Source organism: Mercurialis annua, linkage group LG2, assembly GCF_937616625.2.
Source record: "Mercurialis annua linkage group LG2, ddMerAnnu1.2, whole genome shotgun sequence".
Taxonomy (NCBI): Eukaryota; Viridiplantae; Streptophyta; class Magnoliopsida; order Malpighiales; family Euphorbiaceae; genus Mercurialis; species Mercurialis annua.
This window is the reverse complement of record NC_065571.1, coordinates 6775083-6798897: the sequence shown is the minus strand read 5'-3', so window position 1 is coordinate 6798897 and position 23815 is coordinate 6775083. Positions and strand designations below refer to the sequence as shown.

Sequence of the window (23815 nt, the reverse complement as noted above, 5' to 3'; positions counted from 1 at the left end):
AAACAATCACTTCCTTATCCCTCACAAATGATTCTTGGATGAAGAAAATGTTTGCGAATTTTTTTGAGAGAAATACCGCTTAATTGAGAGAATTACCATTTCAAGTTAATATAAAGCTTGTTTGATATGTGAAATCTTGATGTTATCTCGTGTTTGCATTTTCTATTTTTTAAAAGATTAGGATTCCTTCAAGTTCATTTGAACTTGAGAGGGTCATGTTCACGATCTACACCGTTTATTGTAAAATGAATGGTGTAAATTAATTTGATTAAAATTATATTTTTTTGATCTACACCATTCATTTTATAATGAACGGTGTAGATCATGAACATGACCCCCTCAAGTTTAAATGAACTTGAGGGAATCCCAATCCATATTTTTACCATGAGAAATTGTTCCACTATTTTGGCACTGTTTAGATTGAGGAATTTTGAAATTCACAGATTTAGTAAAATTCATGAAGTTATCAGAATCTAAAATCGATAGACTTATTGGAAACATATATTATAGCACATATCATGCATAAAAATTGGTGGATTTTAACATTTTCATTTTCTAGGAAGAAAATCAAATGAAGAATATTATATTGGAGGATTTTGACGTTTTCACTTTCTAAGAGGGAAATCAAATGAAGAGTATTAAAAGATGGCTGATTTTGAGAATTCGGTGGATTTTATTTAAATATGATTTATACAAAATTTATGAATTTTAATCATTTAAATTCCCTCAATGCAAATGGTTCCTATACGTTTTTTTGATGTTATATTTTTACGGATAGATCACCACTCTCATTTTTTTATATAAGTACAATGACGGGTGAACTGTGCAATAAAAGAATGCCTCTAAAATTTATCTGCAGGATCAAATGAGCCCCTAATTAAATATGCCCCTAACATTATTTTAAAAAGTGAACAACCATTGTCCGATTTTGATTCTTAAATGAGACGTCAGGAGCCTGATTGTCAAAATTTGGGGATCTAATTATTCACTTTTTAAGATGTTAAGAGCATATTTAAATATTTTCGAATATTATGAGCTTACTTGAGCCTCGAAATAAACCTTAAAAGTATAAATGACCTTTTCCTAAATATGATCATGTAGAAATTCAAAACATTAATACATCCTTACAAAATAAATACTCCAATTGAATAACTTTAAAATTTATATAATTAGAGTATTTCAAAAAGAAATTATAACCAAACAAGCCATTAGTCCACAGTTCGACTAGTTTAACTACTGATTGAACCCTTTAAATAAATATAAATACATATAAAATTTTATACGATATGATCATTTTTTTTCTTTCAATATATGTATATATAATGAACCCTTAGAGCAATAAAAATATTTATGGACCTCAAAATGGAATTTTACAGTTTTTAAAAAGAAAAATAAATAAATATTACAATCAAATCTATAAAAATCGACCATTTTTTCAGTTAATCCGATTCAATGGTTCAATGGCTCATACAGTGGGTTAAACCAAAAAATTGGTTTTTAACAAAGAATCGAGTCAGGTTGATAGTGTATGTCTAAGTATCAGCACATGAACTAGAATTCAAAGTGTATATACCACATAAAAAAATTCCACTACTAGTCTACCAACCAAGTTGAAATCATCACCCCCTTGGTAGGTAGTAATGCTCCCCCACTTTGGTAGGTAGAAAGCATTGTATATATTAAGGTAGGCAGGCATCATGTTAAAACATGGCTAATATTTCTTCACATCCAAAAATTTGGTAAAACCCATATAAGCTATGAGAGACCGCCACTTTCACCAACTACATACTTTGATTAGTATTTCTTTTCTAATAAATATGTTTTCCATTATAGAATAAAAAACAAAAGCACTATTGTATCACGATCACTAAAAAACACACTTTTTAGATTTACAATAATAGTATCACAAGAGGAATTAGATATGATAATTAATTTACCCTTTACAACTTGAGAAACATTTGACTTGAACACATTAACTGAATCTTCCAAGTGTTTCTCCATCTGAGCAAATGATGCATTCGACCATATTGTATAGGATTGTCAATCAAAAATCTCTTGGGATTCAATTATGCTGTGCTGGCTGGAAAACAGAAAAATGACACTTAAACAATATATAGCATAAGAGAAACTAACACAAATTGGAGCACTATAGGAGAAAACAGCCTTACTGATCATCCTTCATCACTCGGTAATATCTTTCTGCATGCTGTCGCTGACCGATTAGTTGAGCAAAACGCTCATCATGAGTAATTACAATCAGCTGAAAATTCTCTTGTCCCTTCCTATCGTCCATGATTCTGAAGAACGTAAAAACATGAAGATTAATATACACACAGGTCCAGAATTAATCTGAAATTCATAAGCGGGACATGTAATGAACTTCTATTATCTGTTAAACACAGCTGTGGCATGCAAATCGAATAAGAAATGCCGAAACGACATATTTTACAAATATAACTTATAAATGTAGAGTTTAAGAAGCATTTTCGGAAATCAGAAACGAGCGCCAAAACATAGGACTCAATAAGTTTATATGCAACATAGCTTGATCATACCTAAGGAGAGCTGCAGCGAGGCTCTCTGCATTTGGGCCATCCAAGTTTGTGGTAGGTTCATCTAAAGCTAATATTCCACAGTTGAGGCAGAATGTTTCAGCTAAAGCCAACCGAATGATAAGAGAAGCAAGGACCTGAAAGCACAGCATAAGTGTTTTTATATCTTCTATTTTTCCCATTTCTTCTTTAAATTATTCTTTTGACTTGAATAAAGGAGAATTTTGATAATTAATCACCTTCTGACCGGCACTACACCTTCCTCTCATTTCTAGCTCTGCATCACCAGTTTGCATCACCACCTGTTTTGAAAAGAATGGCAATATTGTTACAGTATTTCATAGAAAGTGAAAATAGAAGTGCTTTCCATAAAGGTGAAGTTGGGAGGGATGCAATTGAGGTAGTTTGATTATCAGTTAATACACATGTGGGTGCACCAGTTAAGGAACTGAGCACATAAAAATTATCAGGGACGGCTGGTGGTAGATCCAGGAGTGCAGTAGGGAATATAGTGGTCGAAAGAATTTAGAATCATTACCCAGACTAGAACTGTAGCCAAATGGACAGAATGAAAAAAAATGAACCTAATTTTCCTGAACCAGATTGAAATTGAGATTTGGATTAAAGTGAATTGAGTTGTACTTGAAAAGAGAGAAATGCAAGAAGTAAACATTGTCTTTAGGAGTTATCCCATAGCTCATACCTTGTAGCTATAAGAACGGGTCCCAGCACCTTCAGAATCTGAATGAATACTAATGTAATCTATATCCTGTCCTCTGTATGTTTGTTGCCACAATTCCCTAATGATTTTATTTATCTCCTCCATCTTCATTGTGTGGAAGCGCATCAGTGCTCTACAAACGGAAATAAACTTTTAAAAACCCATGCTAATGGGGACGAAGTAAATGAAGCAACTCTTGTCAATAATCGCCATACACATGCATACACGTTTAAATAACGAGCAAGCCAACCGTTCTTGTAATCAGCTAAGCATATGACAGTATTTTAGCAACTGTTCAAACTTCTTAAGGTGGAAACTGAAAACAAAACAAAGATTTCTGTTTCATTGCGCTTGTGCAGCTCAGATATAATAAATAGGTAACCAGGCAAGTAAATTTTCAAAATGACTCAAAATATGTTTGTCAGTCATGAGCCACCAAAAAAAAGGAGGCTTTCCCTATACACAGGGCGAGCTGAGGGCAGGATAGGTCATAGTTCATTTCCCACTAGTTCAAAAATTACTCAAAAAACTACAACCATGTGTATCCATGATATATGGAGAACAGTAAGCAACTAACAGTCTAACGTACTCAAAATTTGCAATAAGAGCTGAAGGGCAACCAAAATTCAAAAACACCACTAGGCTCTCGGATCACACAGCTTCAAGCAGAAATTTGACTAAGGACTTAAACCCAAATTATAATCATTAAAGAGTTATATTGGATATAAGCTTAAACTTATATATTAACTTGATCAGGAAAAGCTTAAACTTATATATTAACTTGATCAGGAAAAAGCTCACTTGTCAAGTGCATTGTAGTATCTGTCCAGGTCCTTGTTTGCCATTTCAGTTGTCTGGCACAAAATATTCAGGTTAATAACATCCACAAAACTAACAAAGAGCATGTTTAAGTAATCAGAAATATAGCCCACCTTTAGCTGAATTAGCTGATCAAAGTACCTCTTGTCAATATCCTTATATTGAGCCTGTTTTAGATCAACTTTATTCTTCGAAATATTGCTCTGGTATACTGACATCGTACCCCGGCACTTGTTTAACTGTGTAAGAGAAAAAGATAAATACTTTGCATTCGAGCAGATCAAATGGTAGTTTTTTTTTTTTTCGAGATCAAATGGTAGTTGTATGGATGAACACGGTGAAAACACAAATATGCTGAAAAGCTGTATAGTAAGCAAGAAAAATACATTTAAAATGGAGAAGCCACACATTTTTCTATATGAGAAGCTGGAGTCAAGGACAGCTTATAAATTGTTTATTAATAAGCACCAATAGGTTTACTTCCAACTCCTTTGCATGCATCACACAGAAAGGAGTACCAGTGAAGAATTCTTCCCATACTAGAATTAAGCGTGGAATGGATTTGGAATTTACAAATATACCTCTGAAAGAAGTCTATCTCTTTCTTGCAAGTGTCTTGCAAGTTCGGTTTCAAATGAAGAAACTCCACCAATCTTCAGCATTTCCTCCTCCAATGATTCAATCTCCTGGTTAAGCTTATCCACTGCAGCCTTTGTTTTCCTGTAATTCAAGTTATCTTCAATATCTCTTTTTAGTCTATCTTGATTCTTCTTAAGGTCTGTGAATTTGTTTAATTCAGTTGAGATCTCCTTCTTCCTATCATCACAATTTTGAAGTTGAGACTCCGAAAGAGAGAGCTTTTCTTGCATGTCCTTCAATTTCTCCCCCTTCTTCAAGTCATTATACCTGAAAGTATAAAATTAGTGGTAAATGATAAGCTGGGAAAATCTTGTAAATCAATCCTCAGTTTACGGGAAACTTACTCCTTAATTTTAGAGCCAAGCTTAAGCAGTGTGTCAACTTCCCACTGATAATTACTCAATTGTTTTTTCTGCTCCTCATATTCCTGCTCAACTTTGACTTTCAATTGACTGTAATAACTTTCTAATTTTTCTCTCTCCTTAGATAAAGGGCCAAGAGCCTCTGCCAAATGCTGAAAAATATCAAGAAAATCAATTTGCTAGGGAATGATGATGAGAGTGATTATCATGAAGACTATTCTAATTAAATTTTGTGTGTAAAATTAAGAACTCCAAGATACTGAACCACATGCATGCCCCATTAAAATCAAATTCTCTAATATGGATTTTCAAAAAAAATCAGGACTATCAAATTGACTTAACTTACTGACAGGGAAAATAAATACTAAGGGGGCCACGAATGACGAATTGCCATGCACATGCTAGCAAGGACAAGAGAACGCCTTATTCTATACCAAAATTTCTGTTTATCCATCCCCCTTGCCTTTAAGCAAAAGCCCTACCATCTTACATGGGCATGATATGTAAAACCTTCATTGACATCGGTCCACCCAAATAGCAAAGGGAGAAGATATTCATTTTAAATCCACAGGTCTCATAAGAAATGAAAACTTCAAATCATACTTCTAATAAGCAGGTAAGCTTCATCCAGAGCCAAGCCCCTTTAAAACCAGGCTACTTCAGACATGGACTCTTGAAAAAAAAGAAGGCCGATAGAGTCTGGGAGAGCTAGGCAGGAAAGTTCAAACACACACTTGCTCACTGATATTTTGTTTATTCAGTGTCATTGGACACCAAAGCTCAAAAAAAAAATGTAGTAAACTCATGCAATAAAAACCACTTCTACTTGTGTAGGAGTGAACACAAAGCATCATCAACTGGAAATCCCTGTTTCACAAACAGCCTCAATATACTCAAATAGCATTACATCAAGCCCACATAAAAATGCCCTTGATCACGCACTCCATCATTCATTCTAATACGATTAGCCCAAGTATGCATTCATAAACGTTTGACAATTAAAACTGGTGTTCAAAGAAAGAAAACAAAAACAGCCAGGATGAGAGATGACCTTTTCATCAAGCTCCACTTGGTTTTTCTCCTCAACCAAACGTTCCAATTCTTCTTCTGCCTTCTTGACATTTTGTAGAGTGTTAGCTGCCATAACTTTCTCCTCCCTTAGGGCATGCCACCTCAGTTGCATGTGTGACAAATCATTTTCCATGTACCTCTGTTCCTCCCTGAGATTTTCCAGTTCACTATGCAAAGCTTCCCTAATCGCCAGCACAAAAATCAAATATAAGGAAAGAGATGAAGATGAAAGGGGAAAAAACTCTAGAAAGCAACATTTCAGAGAGAAACAATTATACAATCTATGTTAGCAACAAAAACAACGGAAAGAACATAATATGAAAATGTAGAATGAAAAATTGCTTAATAGTTCATGAAAGACAAAATATTAAAATTCATATAGATAATGAACAAGTAAAAAAAAGTACTAGAGTAAAAAAAAATGTACTTTGTGCCCTGCAAACTACTCAGCTCTGACTGAATTTCTTCCATTGATTTGACACTCTGGCCACGAAAGTCAAGCTTATACTCCAAATCATCAACTTGCTTTTGCCAAAGTTGAATTTCTTGATAAAGCCTATCAGCAGTTTCAACAGGTTGCACCAAGGCCTCAACTAATTCCTTGTCAGCTTTTATTTGAGCAAAAACACCCAGCACCTACAAGAAAAACCATTCGTAACTTTCATAAAATACATAACCATTAAGAAAATGCAGTTGACCATATCAACAAGATAATATCATTGGCCTCTAAACAATGAAATGCACACAAAAAAGAATTGATTCATATAATTTCAATTGGCTTCATGGTTCTTTCAACCAAATTTCCCTGCAAGAGGCGAATTTGATGCACGATTAAATAGGCAACCTTTTTGCTATGAATTTCTTTTTATTTTTTTGAGGATCAGTAATTATAAGCAGAAGATCTCCAACATAAAAAAACGTTTTAAGCAAACTGAAGCTACAAATTTACACTGAATGGGAACAACACAAGCAGCGAAACTCTCTTAAAGCCATAAAGCTTCCATGATAAGCCAAGCAAATAATAATTTTACCCAAGACAATCTGCAAAGAGAAAAATTGGTCCTTGAATGATGCCATGATCCTCATGCCTCCTTTCTACTGGCTAAAGGCTAATCTACCTTCAACAGATTTTCAGAAAATCATGGTTTCCAAAACCCAGGATTTTAGTCCAATGTATTGGACATTGCATTGTAGTGTATACATTTTGAAATCTAATTTCAGAACCAAGGAAAGTTTATGAAATTTCCCACCTCTTTAAAATGGGGCTTTCAAATTCTTCATTTGAGGGATTTTGGCAAATGAGAGATTAGTCGAATGCTGGCAAAAAATTTCATCTAAAATCTAAATCAATTTTCTAACATTTACATATCAACATGTATACATGTTTGTAACAATTTTGATAGATTTACTATCTGAAAAATTACCTAAGATTGTATAGCACAAATATTTTCCCTTGCAGGCTACTCATATATTCAACTCTTTTCAGATTACATCAATTATCTTTACTCCAATGATGAAATGTTTAACATCTCCAACATAAAAAAATAATTGCAGTCTAAGCGCTTAAATATGATACTATAATGAGCATACAAATTGAAACAATGGGTCACATGCTTTCCCATAAGATAAAACCAAAATTTCTGAAAGTACTTAAGAGAACTATAACTGAGTAGTAAAAGACTAAAATAGAAAAAGTCTCCATCAAAATAAGTTGTAATATATGATATCCATGTTATTTACAGTTTAAAGTGGGAAAAAAAAAGCTTACATCATCAAGGGCTTGAGACTTCTGATCTAGCTCTTCTGTAAGGTCATGCAAATGTTTCTCTGCTTGAGGAATTGTTTCCTTGCCAATTTTTACATATTCCTCGTAAACCACACGAAGCTTGTCCAGCTGCTGAAAATAAGAATCTGCATTGGAGGACTCTGAAGCCAACGCTTTAATGTGCTCAGAAGTACTCGCAGCCTTCACTCTTTGCTATACTTGACATGATGAAACCAGCATATTCAGGAAAAGAAAAATTATCTCTATAAAATATCGTAGTTGTCTGAGTAAGAAACCAGACATTAAGCTCAAATAGTGAAAACCTTTTTAACAAACTCGTCTTCTTCTTCAGCAGAGAAAGGACGCTCACAACAAGGGCAAAAATGATGGGCACGAGCTACTTTTTCAAAAGGTTCAAACATCCGCCGCATACCATCTGCAACATTGTACTTGCTGCATGCAATTCACCAGCACAATATTAGCTCCTCTGTAACCCACTATCAATCACCAACATGATAATTAGCTCGTATAAATTTTAGGAGAACAAGAAGTCAAGTCATGATACCTTTTCCGATCATCTCTTTTATCCTTAGATAAGTCCAACGCTTTAAGGTAACAGTCAACGCTAAGTGATTGTTGATCCAATGACCGGAGTTTTGATTCGATGAACCTCTTTCTTGCTACATTAAATCCACTTAATAAGTAAATATATAGATAAGTTAACTAGGCCATAATCAGCAAAAGATTACAAAAGCTAACAAGCATAATAAATTGCCAAAATCCAACCATAAAATGTTACCGGCTATCATTCTAGTCTTATAGGAATTCATTTAACAGAATAAAAACCAACTCCATAAAATGACAACCTACCCATACATCCGTTCATATAGATAAAAAAGAACTACTTTAATACTGAGAAAAGGCGGGAAAAATTAAATAATACACGCCTAAGTTGATGTTATGTTAACTCTTCGTGGCTAGGCTACTTATCAATAGCTAAATAAAAACCAAAAATGTTTTATTATATTCGTGCTCAATTTTTCATTCAAGGGATGTTTAAGTTCATGTGTAAAATTGAAGCAAAAATAACCTCAATATCCTCCTGAATATATGGAAGCGGACATCTTATGATTCCTAAAAGGCCACATTATTGATGTAGTTGATAATCAGCGTAGAAGCCCTTCGAAACAAGACTGGCAGTCCGATAACGTAAAGCAATACAGCTAAAATCATGAATCAAAGTTCCATTTAGAGCTGTAAACAAACGAACGGAGCTGAGTTTTAAGTGTTCATGTTGAGCTCATTACATAAAAGAGGTGTTCAAGTTCGGCTCGAGGTTGGTTGGAGTTTTGAATACTGAACTCTGAGCCACCCGTGAGCAGCTCAACTTGTTTACAATCCTGTTTTCGTTAAACAAATTTTTTGTGGAAGATCATTTCTTGAGCTGGATAAAAAAGAATCAAGAAGACTACTCCAACTCTTTCATGCATTTGAGTAACTTCTTATAACTCTTAAGACAACTACTGCATCTCATTGATTCATTTAAAAGGATAAACCCACATAAACAACGATAGTTAAGTAACCTAATATATAATTGAACCCAAACAACTTTTACCAGTTTTCAACTTCAATGAAACAATACTCACATTCCATATCCTTGCGAGATTTGGACTGGTTATTATTAACTTCTTGAATTTTCATCTGCAGCACATTCACCTCCTTCTCAGCTTCACCAGATTTCGAGTTCAAGTCATCAAATTCCAATCCGAGGGATCTACACCAGTAGCATACCAGCTTGAGGAACAACAAAATATCTTATAGAAGAAAATGTTAGGTAAAGCAAATTATGAACACCGGAAACCTTGCCGGGAAAATATGACTGTTTAACCAAATAACAACAATGAAGGAAAAAGAAATAATTAAAATTATATATGCTTTCCCCTAGTGATTAGGTCGATGTTGGTTGACCAAATAAAATATCAGATGCTCTAATGACATTATTCATGTGCCTTCTAGTGGCATGGTTTACTTGCAATGAGATAATACATAACATGTAATTCCTTGATGAAATCAACTTTGATGTTTGTAGCTGGTTTAAAGATTCAACACAGATTAACATTATAAAAGACAGCCACATAAGAGATATAATCTAATTATATGACAACGATGCTTTTGAAGTAGGACCTTCTGAGATATGGCATCATTTAAAAAAAAATACAGTAAAGATAGCTACACATATACTAGCAGCAAAAGCACAAAGCGCTAAATACAGAAAGGGCAGAATTGTAAACACAATAGAATTCAACAAAAAAAGCACGGCTTGGAAGGAGTTGGGTGGACAGACTAATAGTAGTAGACTAGTAGTTGCTATAATCCAGTGTATTTAGAAACAAACAGAAGTTTTCTTTTGAGAGAAAGAAAGAAAGCAAAGAGAACAATCATAGTCAAAAAGAATTTGCTGGTAGACATAAAAAAAAAAAAAAAAAAAATCAAGGTCAACAGTGACATAATCATATGAACTGTCAAAGGGATATCATCTCAAAATTTAAAGTGCATTAGAGAAGTTAGGAAAACCTTAAAACTTGAGTAATTTCCTTCTTTATATCCTTATCAGGAGGAAGCCTCCCTTTTAGCACTCCTTTGATCCTATCCTTGTATTCATCAATTCTAAGAAGCCAAAAATTTAGATTAGGTCTTGAAGAGCTAGATGGCAAACTTAAACATGAAATGGAAAAGAGAAGCCACAAATAAGAAAAAGACAAATATATATCATTAACATTTTTTTGTGTTTCTTCTTGTGATTCTCCAACTCTGCCTTCTTCAAGGACAGTTTCACTCTATCCTCAGAATCTCCAGCCAAGATGTCCTTCTCCCTATTCAGCACCTTAATCTGTTGGTCAATGCCATAAAGCTCACTTTGCTTTTGACGAATGTTTGATTCAAATGATCTTTCAGCCAGTTGGCTTGTCTTTCTTTCAACTTCAATTCGCTGCAAAGTTAACAAGAGAATTTACATTGAAATTTCTGTTTTTTGTTCTAAAAAAGAAGACTTTTTTTTATTTAAAGATTCATTTTTGTTAATAAGACTAAGTTATTGAACCTCCAGCCAGAAATTTAGCAAAAAGTGAGAAAATTATCACCGTATTCTTTTCTCTTTCATCAATATGAGAAAGATTAACATGCGAAATTTGTTCTTCAAATGAAGCACGCTCATGTTCCTTCTCCGTAATGCGATTCAAAATGCCATTCTACATAAAATGATGTCAGTAATAATGCATCATGAAACAAGAAGAAATTTGCACTAGAACACAATGCATTTATCCTTCTAATAAAAAGAAAGGAAAGGAAGAAAAAGCACCCGCATGCTAGATGAAAAGGTTAACATATAGCACCTTTATTTCTATTTTAGCATGCTTCTGAGCATTGCTGTTTTTCCAGCGATCATTTACATCCCAGTAGCGATTTTCCGCTGTCTTAACTTCAAGGTCAATTGATGTCTGGCATAACAAGTTATCATATAGGTTAATTCAATTCACAAAAAAAAGAAAGAACGTCCACATGTATATATATATATATGTACATATGCGTGCATGTAGACATGTAAAAAGATAGATAAATCTAGAGAAACACATGCATGGTAGCACTAGAGAGCACACACTCAGGAAGGAAGAACTCGAGAGACCTTTTTTTCTTGCAAATCCTTCTCGAGGTCGATCAACCTTGATTTTAGTTTATTTGTGAGGTCCACAGCATTTTCCTCACTGAAAGGGGCATGTGGAAGAGACCCTAAATTGTATCTCGTGCAAAGTTTCTGGATGGTGGAATCTCTTTCACTCTTCAGGGACATGTTAGCCTGATTCCAAAAACAAAAAACAGGAGACATTTAAATATTCCACAAATTAGGAAAGAAGCTTTTTAAAAATTATAACTGATTACTTCAGCTTCAGTCTCAAGCCTGCTAATCTCCCGGGTATACTCAGTAATGCACTTCTTACGAAAAGAAGATTTTATCTCCATGTCCTCCATTTCCCTCTCCAGCTTGCTAATGCTAGAATCCAATTGAGCAACCTTTTCATCAAACTTGGTTTTCCATTCCATCAAATCTTCATCAGGGTCTATACAATAAAAAAAGCTAAGCAAAAGTAAACAATTTGGTAAAAAGCACTGACAACTATCTCAAGGAAATAACTTTGTTGGACAGGATGATGAACACAAACAGTGTGCTTATATATGTGTCTGCATATTTTTAAGCACGCTGCTGAGATAAGCCAAGAAAACAAGGGTTTATAGACCAAGATAAAAACCAATATGCCTCTGCTAAGCATGCAAACCTTCATTTTCCTCCTCAAGAGCTTCATACTGTCTCTGCTGCTCCTTAAATAAAGTTCTCCTTTCCACAGTTTTTGTCATTATCTGCTCCTGTAGTTTTCTCAAGTCTTTCATAGTTGTTTCGCTTTGCTGAATTTTCAAATCAATATTCTGGACTTTGTTTTCCAACTCTTGAATTTGGACTTTTAAAGATTCTGTTCTTTCTTCATCTTGAGTAATGCTTTCTCGAAGCTATAAAAACACAGTTTGATGCCATCAAAAACAAACCCCTTACAACTACTCAATTGGCAAGTTGCATACTTGATAAGCGGGAAAAACATAAACTTTGGCTCAACTAGCAGGTTCACAAATTTAAGTAACATGTGTAAACAACATAGTCATTAAAGGAGGAAGGCGCCAGAAATAAATCACACAATAAAATATATATAAAAATATAAATGTATTTTTTAAATATAGCATTAACAAACAAGCACAAATCCAATTAATTTTAGTAATTTGAAAGTGTAGTTTAGGTTTAGATTTTTTATGTCTCTAAGTAAAAAGAGAGAGTCAGTGTTGAATAAGTATTCAGTAGCACGCTGAAATAAGGGTTTTGTTCTAATTTTAAAAAGAAAAAGTCAAAATTACACTAAATTTCCCAAAGGCGCGCACGACTTAGGGAACTCGCCCGCCTCTCAGTGGATGAGGCACCCAGGCTGGCATCTCAAGTGCCTCTTTGATAACACTGGCAAATAAAGCAGTATTATGAATTAATGGTGTAGCAGGATCAATGGAGAGAGAGAGAGAGAGAGAGAGCATCATTCTAATAGTTGCAAAATCGGTTTATGTAGAACTTCCAAAGTTCCAATAGCTAGGAACAAAAAAGGAAAGACTGTCTATTTTATCCAGCAAAGGTTCATTTTGCCTCCTAAACTTGACATGAAAGATCAATTAAGGCAAAATTCATGGCTTTGGGGGAAAAAACTGAATTTGGCTTTTTAGCTCATTTTACTCCTTCAGCTTCAAATTGACCAATAATTTTCCGCCACCTCAACTCCAATTTGTATATAATGCTCCAATTGTTTTTTGCCACCTCATTTAAGGGGGTAAAATGAGTCAAAATGCCAAGTTCATGGTGTTTTTTCTCAAAGTGATCATCTTGGCCTTAATTGATTTTTTGTGCCAAGTTCGGAGGGCAAAATGAACCTTTGTTGCTATTTTATCCTACACTTCTGGTGAATAAAAATACCCAAGAAGAAAACGAAGCATGTTACAAGTATGAAAGATGAAAGAAATTTACTGATCACAGATATTAGGATCAACTAATAAAAGTATTCCCTATTATTAAACAACACTCCAAGTATATCCATAAAAAAGTGATGAGCAAAATCCAATGCTCAGAGAAATCATAAACAGAGAGCCTTTTCATGCTTAAGAACTAAAGGAACAGAACCCAACATCCGCCAATTACCCAAGGTTCAAGGATACACTTCTTTTGGCCTTCCCATTTCAAAATGATTGATAGTATTGTAATAAGAAAAATGACAAGTTTAGTTGACCACCAAATAGGCATATCCTTGCTGCCAACGATCCGTGAAAGCACAGGTCAAACATATTACTCAAAGCGAGAATAGGAAAGGTATTAAAACCTTATATGCAGAGTCCTTCAAAGTTTGAAGATTCTCCAGTTTTAGTTTAAATGTCTTTATTTCTTGAGCCTGATCCTTATGAAGTTTTTTAATAACCTCCAAAGCCTTTGTATATCTGCATCAATGAAAATTGCCAAAACTTAAAAAAAAAAGATTTACCTTAAAAGTACGTCTGGTTATACTAAATGCACTCAAATGAAAGAAACAAGTGATATATATATTGATAATAATCAAACATTACAAAGAAGAAGACTCTTGCAAACAGCATTCCATCTAAGGCATCCAAAAGTAAGCAACAAGATCAATTGGAAATACTTTTTTATATTGCAATTATTGTTATAATCCTTCATTTTCATATAAGTTTCAATGTAGAACCTTCAAACCAGTTCCTTAAATTAGTAAATGGAGAATCCATATTGGGATGTCTGTTTCCTTGACTGCACCACAAGAAAGTATTCAGTCAGATGAACATGAAAAGATAGCCAAAGTGGATTCTCTACTATGACAATGTGCAGTACCAGAAGAGCTAATGACGGCTCCATGTCATTTATAAATAACTCAGTTGCCCGTTTCAACATAAGGGGTCCAAGGCACAATCCTGCAGTGCTAAAACTTTCCACCCAAGAAGGGAATACAAACAAACAGGCAAATAAGGTTTTGTCACGGAAATTTGCTACGTGCTCTGCCAGATATGTTCAAAGGGTTTGTTAAGTTCACAAATGTTCTCTAAGACAAAAAAATACAAAGCATCATGCAGTACTTTTAACATATATTAAAACTTAAGTATAGAAAGCAATGTGCATCTATTACATGTCCATAAACACACAATCTAGTTAAAGGATACCAATAAAAACAAGAGAAAAAAGGTGAGCCAGCCAACTGAACCGAATGCAAAACAGAACAGGATAAAAGATTCCTTTTTAATGCTTTTAACACTTGGCGACATAGTTTTCAAAAATTGTCATGACATTTCAAGAGGAAATGCAAAATATACCGAGTAGCAGAGAAGATATCATCAAACTTCTTCTTCAATGTGGAAGGATCTTGCAGTGGCCAGTTAGCTTCATCTTGGTGAACAAATATAACATTTTCTAGAATGGCTTTAGAGACCCCCATTAAAGCAGGAATTTCTCGGTCCATGTCAGCACATCTGTAGCTAAGGCAAACTTTCTGCAATTCAACAAGAAACATGAAAAGTTTCCTAAATTTCAGATTGGCTTAATCATCAAATAAGATCAGGAATTTCTCGCCACTTCTTCAAATGTCACATGAGCTATATTATTGTTGTCAACCAAAGGAATAAACAAATGAAACCATGACAAATTTAGCACAAGTCATCTATCTGACCAAGACTTTCAATGTGTTTGAACAGCTAAACTAAAGTGCATTGTCCTCCGAATCATGAAGTTGCAAACAAACAACAATATTTACCAGATATTTAAACTCATGCTAGGTTAGACACAATTCTAAAACTTCATGCTACAGCAATATTTAGCAGCAAGAATATAATGAAAACATAAAACAAATATAAAAATGCTTAAAACAAATGCTTATCACCTGTTTTGTTAAAGTCTACTCTATAATTTATTTTATAATCCATTTGACATAATATGATAAATTTTACTATACTTAAAAGTAGAGTGGTCAAATGAATTTCTTACTGAACCAAACATAGCTACATTCATTTACAAATGAATTCCATAAAAACATGTGGAATGCACCAAGTAAAGCATTATTAAAAAAAATTGTAACCTCTCCGGTATGCGGATTAATTGTTTGAAGCACACTCTCAATAGCCTTATATTCCATTTTCGAAGCTTTTTGCGTAAGCTGAAATGACCTAATGCACACTACATCTTTCCCTGCTGCAGTCTTAAATCTCAGCTTAATTTGTCCTTTTGTTTCTGTTTCTCCTGCAACCTACAAACAATCAAACACATAATTCTCAAATAGATTATAATTTTACAAAATTTTAGTGATAAATTAGTTAAGGAATTGATCAGATTATACCTTAGGATCATGAATAAAACTGTGACCAGACCTTGCATTTGGAGGCAACTCCCCTGTGCAAGATAGCTTTAAACACTCTATAATAGTCTGCAAAATTAGTTATGAAAAAATATTAAAACAACACAAACAATTAACGATTAGCAATTTTAAAAAAAATAAGAGAGAAGTGAGACTGTTACAGTTTTTCCGGCGCCGTTGGGGCCGACGATTAGGGTTAAGGGTTTAAAGAAGGTGATGACGTTTTTGTTCTCCGGGTCGAAACTCCGGATTCCTTTAATCAGCATCTTGTCCACCGTACTCATTTTGTTCTTTGTTTGGAGTTAAAAATTAATGAAACTCGAAACCCTAGTTTTGATTTTTGATGAAGCGCATTAAAATAAAACGGGGAAGTGAAGCAGAGAACGGAGGAGACAGACAATGGTGTACGCCTCCCAGTAGTAGAAAAGGAGGGAAAATAAAAAAGAGAAATTAAATTTGGGTTTTATTTGTTTTAACAAAATTAACGAAGTTGACATTTACATTTTCTTTTTGAAGAATTCAATTGTTTTAATAAGCTTTTTTTATTTTTTACTAATATACGACCCTCGCGGTACTTCGGGATTACAAATAGTTTCAACTAATGTGTTATCAGTTAATTAATAAAAACATATTTTGTACTTCATACTAATTTAAAATATTATTTTACCAACAAGCTGTAACTCAAATAGTATAAACATTGAACAGCAAAATGCCAAGTTTAAACGATAACCAAGCATATCAAAAAACTCTCTCTCTCTTTCTCTAAAAATTCCCTCTTCCTTCTCTTTAAACAACTTTCTCTCTAATTTATTCTTTTGAAGGGTGGGAGGAGGTGATTTTCCGATTTCAATCGGAAATCACCCCCTCTCCGCCTATGAAAATTTAGTTTTCTTATATAAGCTTAGATTTTATCTATACTATATATAAAAGCACGGATGAGGAGGGGTGACAAGCAAATTTACTGAATAATCCTTTTCAGTTTACTACTAAATAAAGGTTTTATAGTCATTAACTAATTAGTTAATTAATTAATCACTATTGTAATTAAAGTTCTAATTAAAATAGGTAGATAAATTATCTCCAATTTAGTTTTTAGTATGTAAAAAAAAACTAAATTATCTCTAAATTAATAGGAATACCTATCTTTTAGTTTGATTGAACTACATAATTAAAATATTGTATTTGGTTAATATATTATTCATTAGCGAGTTACGTTACGAGCCACGTGCATAGCACGTAATGCGAAACTGGTTTCAATAAATTTACCCATTTAATAGTTTTTTTGGTGTGGGTAATTTATATTTTTATGGTTTTGTGGTGTGTTTTCTTAGATTTCTCAACAATCTCTAGTTATTGTTAAAGCTTCATAATCAATTTCTTATAGATCTAAGATTTTTTGGATAGGTATTGTTCTAACTTTTTAGAATTTCATTGAAGACGAGGATTGGAAATACTAAGCTTCAACGGATCAAGCGGATTGTCGGTCAAATCGGAAGGACAAATCGAAGACCCGCTCCAACGGAACTTCGCTCCTAAGTTCTTGTTCGGTCCTTGATGCGGAATCGATGTTTAAATTTGCTTTATTACGATTTATATTATGCATGTATTTTGGGTTGTTTGTTAGTATTTTAGATTAAATTTGAAAGATCATATATTAGCTTTATTATATGACTTTTCAACTGTAATTTACTTTTCATCAATGAATTTTATCTTTGGTAAAAAAAAATTGCCAAGGTTATGTGTTCAATTTCTCTCACAATCTCTAATTATCAAAAATAAAAATAAAAATTAGCATTAATAAATATTTTTTGAACATGTAATATCATTAGTAAAAATTAATATTACATGCTAATTAACAAACCATATGTTATAAACTATGTAGCACAGACGATTCATTCAATCGACGTGTCCTGCTTCCGACACTTGATATTTCGGATACGAAATTTCATTTTTTGTATAGAATGTCTTAAAATAACACCGTTTTGCCGTGTCCAAGTGTCCCGTTTTCCCATATCAGTATCTGTATCTATGCTATGTAGATTATAAAATATTACCCGAACATAACTAATTTATTTTCTCAAACTTATTATTAATCGGTTAACCTATCATACTTGAGATTAGTCATACTCGAGGTAAGCTTCATACACGTTCAGTATATTGCTCACCTCGAACAAAAAAAAACATAACCATAATTTATAAAATTTATTAAAAATGATATTGAGAAAATAGATGAGATTAAAAGTAATTTTTTAAAAAATCTTAAAAAATATAAATTGGAAATGTAATATCATAATGTTACAATTTAGGCTAATAATCACTGATGGCGCTCCAACTTAAATATCCCTACCACAAAACTCCATAAACTAAATTTTGACCCCTAAATTTTATTTAATGATCAATTAAACCCTTTTTATCCTAAAACCGCCTCAAGCCCCCTTTTCTCAAAAATGACCAAAATACTTCTAAAGTCAATAAAAAAACCAACTTAACCTAACTAAATATAAAGTCACCCATCCAACCAAATCAAACATAATCCATCCATCCAACCAAATTATACTTAAATCATTAATCTATCCAACCAAATCATACGTAAATTATCAATCTATCTAATTAAATTGGACCACTCAACCGCAAACCACCACTCGCGCATGCGGAAAACAATTCGTCCAAAAAATAATAAATATATATTTTTTAATATTAAAATATTAAATAATTATTATTTTTAAATTACAAAAATTTAAATAATTTTTTTTAAATTTTTTAAAATTGGATTTGGTGAACAGACCTACCATGGTGGGTCTGCTATTTTAACTCCAAATGTTTAGATTTTTTTTATTAATTATGATCAAACATTTTAACTTTTGTAAATATACCTAATTTTAAAACTTTTTTTTTTCAATTACAACCAAAATTTTAAATTTTATTTTTTAAATCCAACCCTTGCGTATTTTATCGATTACAATCAAAATTTATATAACTCTTCCTAAAAGTTAATTAATATTTTTAAAATCTTGTTCTAATTGATAAAGGACACACAAATTTAAATTTAAAAAATATAATGTAAAGTATTATTCGTAATTATAAAAAACTTTTCAAATTAAATATATTTATAAACAAATAAAAAAATTCAGTCGTAATTGATAAAAAAAACTTCTTGGCTTTCGCTTAATGTTAATTCTTCTTTGGTTATCAAGCTTCGAGAGTTACGGAAATTAATCAAAGGCTGAATATCAATGTTTTCGGAGACTTGAATACCAAAGTCAATCAGTTGCAGCAGAATATTTCAGCTTTGGAATCTATAACTGATATCAGAAACCTTACGGAAGGAGAACAGGCCAATCTTTCTTCATTGCATTCTGACCACTTAGGAATTACCAAGCAGCTTGAAACTTTGTGGCTTCAGAAATCGCGCCTAAATTGGAGTCTTTTGGGAGACAAAAACACTTCCTTCTTCCATACGACAGCCTCGATTCATGCCAAGAATAATTTTATCTCCGAGATTTTTGTGGAAAATGTTGGCTTCTCTACTCCCAACGACATCAAAAACAACATCAGTCTGTTCTATAGGAAGTTGTACAGCAGTAACAGTTTCCGTCTTTACAGTCTTAATGGTCTCTCTTTTAGATCGCTCTCTACTTCTCAAGCTGCAGATCTTGTTCATTCTTTTGAGTTGGACGAAATCCAATCTACCTTGTTAAATTGCGACGACAACAAAGCTCCGGGTCCGGACGGTTTCAATATGTTTTTTTACAAGCGGGCTTGGCATGTTTTGAAACATGATATTCAACAGCTATTTTTGAACTTTCATAGATCTGGTCATTTTCCGAAAGAGTTAAACACAGCTTTTTTGGTGCTTTTGCCGAAGTTTAAGGGAGCTAGCAACATTAAAGACTTTCGACCTATAAGTCTCATAAATGGTATTCTCAAAATTGTTTCGAAGCTTCTTGCAAATTGTCTCGCTCCGCTTTTGCATTCAATTATCTCAGAGAATCAGTTTGGGTTCATCAAGGGTCGCAATATTCATGACTGCCATTCTATTGCAGCTGAAATTATTCACCTCTCCCATCGACGAAAAGAGCAGAATTTCATTATCAAACTCGACTTCCAAAAGGCTTTCGACAATGTTTCTTGGCATTTTATTCTGGATATTCTTAAAAAGATGAAGTTTCATGATAAGTGGATGCAGTGGGTTTCTTCTATATTCAACTCCTCTCAATTATCTGTTTTAATCAATGGCAGTCCTTCGGACAATTTTTTCATGGAGAAAGGCGTGCGACAAGGTGATCCGCTCTCTCCCATGTTATTTGTTATTGCAGCTGAAGGGTTTAAAATTCTTATCGACAAAGCAAATAGTTTGGGTCTAATTGAAGGCATTGCAATTGATGGGTATCATGAATCAATCTCTCTGCTGCAATTTGCAGACGATACACTCCTTTTCTTTCCGAATGATATGGACATAATCCGTAATTTATTGAGAATTCTCCGATGTTTTGAACTCATATCTGGCATGCGCATTAATTTTCAAAAGAGTTCCATAATTGGCTTGAACGTGGATATTGAGAGCACAACTGAAACAACTAATATTCTTAACTGCAAAGTTGAGAATCTTCCGTTTTCATACCTCGGCATGCCCTTATCCAGAAAATGCATAACTCGGTCTCATTTTAATCCTTTGATTCATAATTTTTCAAATCATTTGTCTCTTTGGAAAGGAAAGCTTCTTTCTCCGGCTGGTCGTCTTGTGTTGATTAAATCGGTTTTGAGCAGTCTTCCGATTTATAGTATGTGTACTTTCGTAATTCCGGTTTCTGTTCTTGATTCAATGGAGAGCTGCATGAGGCAATTCCTTTGGACTGGTTCTCATACGCATAGAGGTATATGTAAAGTTTCATGGGACAATGTTTGTCTTCCTCTCCGTTTGGGTGGTCTGAACGTTCCTTCTTTGCGTCTGAAAAATCAAAACTTGTTATTAAAGTGGTTTTGGAAGTTTTTTTGTAGCAATAAAAACTCGCTTTGGTTTATGGTTATGCGTAATGGTTCAAACATTTCTTCTTGGCATGATATAATCAACACAAAGAATCGGAAATTATCTTTTTTATGGCGGGGTATTAGAAAGCTTTGTTGTTCGAATCCTGACATTTGGAATTTATTTCAAGCTAACATTAGTTTCAAGCCTGGGAATGGTCTTCACATCAGGTTTTGGAGAGATATTTGGCTGCCAAATCAGCAACAGCCCCTTGCTCTCTCGCATCATCGTCTTTTTGGGTTGTCAAGTTGTCCGGAAGCAAACTTGTCGAACTTCATTAATGATGTTACAGGTCGCATTACTGAGTTCAATTGGAAGCGCAGACTTCGTGTTGGGGAAGCAGCTGATCTGTCCGAGCTGCTTAACTGTATGCAGAATATTAGTACTCATCCTCTTCGCCATGATGAAGTAAGATGGAAATTTACAGAATCATACACTGCGACTTCCTTGATTCAGAGTTATTTTGACAGTAAACGGGAGACAGACTCTTTCTTCACCAGTTTATGGAAGCACAAAGTACCTCCCCGCATTCTTTTCTTTATTTGGCTGTTAAGTAAAGAAAGGATTGCTTCGAACTTTTTCTTATTTCAGAGGGGGCTGCTCACTGCTTCAAATTCTTGTTGTTCGGTTTGCTTCAATGTCGAAACAGGAATTCATATTACTCTTCATTGTGACGTAGTTAGGAGTTTTTGGAATGCTTTAATACATAAAATAGAGGTTACAACTTACACTTTTCCAGCAGATTGTAAGGCTTTTTATGTTCAATGGCTGTCGTTAGCAAACTACAAATTCAGAAAATTATGGGCGACAATTTGGTTCTTTTGTGTGTGGGAAATTTGAAAAGCTCGTAACAGAAGAGTCTTCAACCAGGAAGTAACCGATTACACAGATTTAAATTTTCTAAGCATTAACAAGGGAGTGATTCATTACAAACATCACAATCCCGGTTTTTTGTATAATGGTAATGATGTATTTTTTTTTTTGAGAAGAAAGGGGTATCATTAAGAAAACGCAGCTGAAATATCAGCCATTACATAAAGATTGATTTCCGGAGGGACACACCCCATCCAAATCGAGAAACTATCTTGAACCTGGAAAGCTAGCTTAGCCAACATATGGGCTGGAATGTTAGCATTTCTCTTAACAAAAGAAAAACCAAGACAGTTAATATCTAACAACATGTTTCTGCAATCCTGTTCTATGAGACTCAGATCGTTGCAAGGCTTATTGTTACTATTGAAAACATCTATTACTACCTTGGAATCAGAAAAGACCTGAAAGGGAATTAGATTTGTTTCAATCGCCAAGCTAACTCCGTCACGAATTGCACAAGCTTCACCCACACTTACATCCATAAGGTTTTCATACCTCCTGTTCGCCGCAGCCATAACCATGCCCTTACTATCCCGTATAACCACACCCGTGCTAAATCTGTTATTTAAAGCATCGAAACCAGCATCCACACTGACTGAGAAAGTCCCTGGCTTAGGAGGGATCCACCTACCGTCATCATCAAGATTCTTCCCCTGAGGAAGAGCAATTGCGGACAGCTGACCTGCACTTTGAAACTCCTCTATGTAGCTGATGGCCCAGTCTAAAAGTTGATCTCCTTGCTTAGTAAAGTTTCCAAACACCACTCCATTCCTATTGTGCCATATAAGCCAAAGAAGAACTCCAAAAATCATAAAATCATCCTTGCTAAGTTTGTCATAAGCTAAGAAAATCAAATCTTGCATATTCCAGCTCACATTAGGATTCAACATATAATACCTGCTCCAACTCTTCCATACTGACTTCGCATGTTTACAGAACCAAAGGCTATGGATAATTGACTCTCTATCACGATGGCACAAAGGACAAGTAGGATCAATACACATACCTCTACGTATAAGATTTTCTTTGACAGACAGCCAATTATTAAAACACCTCCAGAGAAAAATTTTAATTTTGCTAGGAATTGTCAGTTTCCACAGAAACTTCCACCAGCGCAACAAACTAGAAGAATCAGAAGTAGAAGGCGAGTTCTTTAACTCCATCGCAACTCTATAGCCACTTCTCACCGTATACTGTCCATTTTTGTCAAAATGCCATCGCAGCTGATCTTCTTGCACCGAATTCGATAAAGGAATTCTGTTAATGCAAAGAGCATCGGCAGAAATGAAGGAATTTTGGATCAGCTCCATATCCCACTGACCTGGATTCGAAATCAATTCGTTAACTGTAGTATTCTCTGGAAGAACAGGGTTACTAAGCACTTTAAAAGATTTCTCCCGAGGGAGCCACCTGTCTTTATATACCATAACCGACCTCCCATCTCCGATCCTCCATCTTGACCCTGTAGAAATAATCTCTCGAGCCCAAATAATACTTTTCCATGTATAGGATGCGTTTCTAGGGCAGTCAGCAGAGAGAAAATTCCCATTTTTGAAGTATCTCTGCTTGTAAATTCTAGCTAACAGACTATTAGGCTTCCGAATTATCATCCAGCCTTGTTTAGCCAGAAGGCTCTTATTAAAACTTTCCAGGTCTTTGAACCCCATACCTCCCAGACACTTCGGTTGGCAAAGGGTCTTCCATTTGGCCCAGTGGATTTTGTTAGCCCCATTCTCACTGCCCCACCAAAACCGATTACACAGCCTCTCAATTTCCAGAACCAGCCCCTTAGGGAATTTGAAACAATTCATGTAGTAACATGGAATTGCTTGCACAACAGCTTTGAGAAGGATTTCTTTTCCTCCAGAAGAGAAGAGACTACCCTTCCAACTCAGCAATTTGTTCCAAATTCTCTCTTTAATTGAATTGAAACTTTGACCTTTTTGTCTACCAACAGAAGAAGGCAACCCCAAATACTTCTCGTGACATTGAACAACATGAA

At 34.3% G+C, this 23815-nt stretch overlaps 1 protein-coding gene across 1 annotated transcript; it reads right to left on the bottom strand.

The window, feature by feature from the left end:
* Positions 1–1577: 1577 nt before the first annotated feature.
* On the bottom strand, positions 1578–16336 carry LOC126667848 (DNA repair protein RAD50). Its single transcript, XM_050360942.2, has 27 exons — positions 16076–16336; positions 15897–15983; positions 15639–15806; positions 14881–15056; positions 13887–14001; positions 12261–12489; positions 11866–12044; positions 11612–11782; positions 11322–11426; positions 11070–11177; positions 10707–10918; positions 10504–10596; positions 9576–9703; positions 8495–8609; positions 8253–8382; positions 7933–8142; positions 6592–6800; positions 6145–6346; positions 5076–5245; positions 4674–4998; positions 4206–4331; positions 4075–4127; positions 3256–3406; positions 2792–2854; positions 2556–2689; positions 2169–2297; positions 1578–2080 (listed from the first exon to the last, which is right to left on the bottom strand). Exons 1-27 carry the CDS (start codon positions 16196–16198, stop codon positions 2041–2043), a joined length of 3951 nt encoding a protein of 1316 aa, XP_050216899.1. The 5' UTR covers positions 16199–16336; the 3' UTR covers positions 1578–2040.
* Between the last annotated feature and the right edge of the window lie 7479 nt (positions 16337–23815).

Excerpts from the sequence above, each read along its gene's own strand:
- LOC126667848 (XM_050360942.2), bottom strand. The coding sequence starts at position 16,198 with ATGAGTACGGTGGACAAGATGCTGATTAAAGGAATCCGGAGTTTCGAC. Across the intron at positions 15,984-16,075 it reads CCAACGGCGCCGGAAAAACT|ACTATTATAGAGTGTTTAAA; the intron begins GTAACAGTCTCA and ends CTAATTTTGCAG. Across the intron at positions 5,246-6,144 it reads AAGTGGAGCTTGATGAAAAG|CATTTGGCAGAGGCTCTTGG; the intron begins GTCATCTCTCAT and ends GATATTTTTCAG.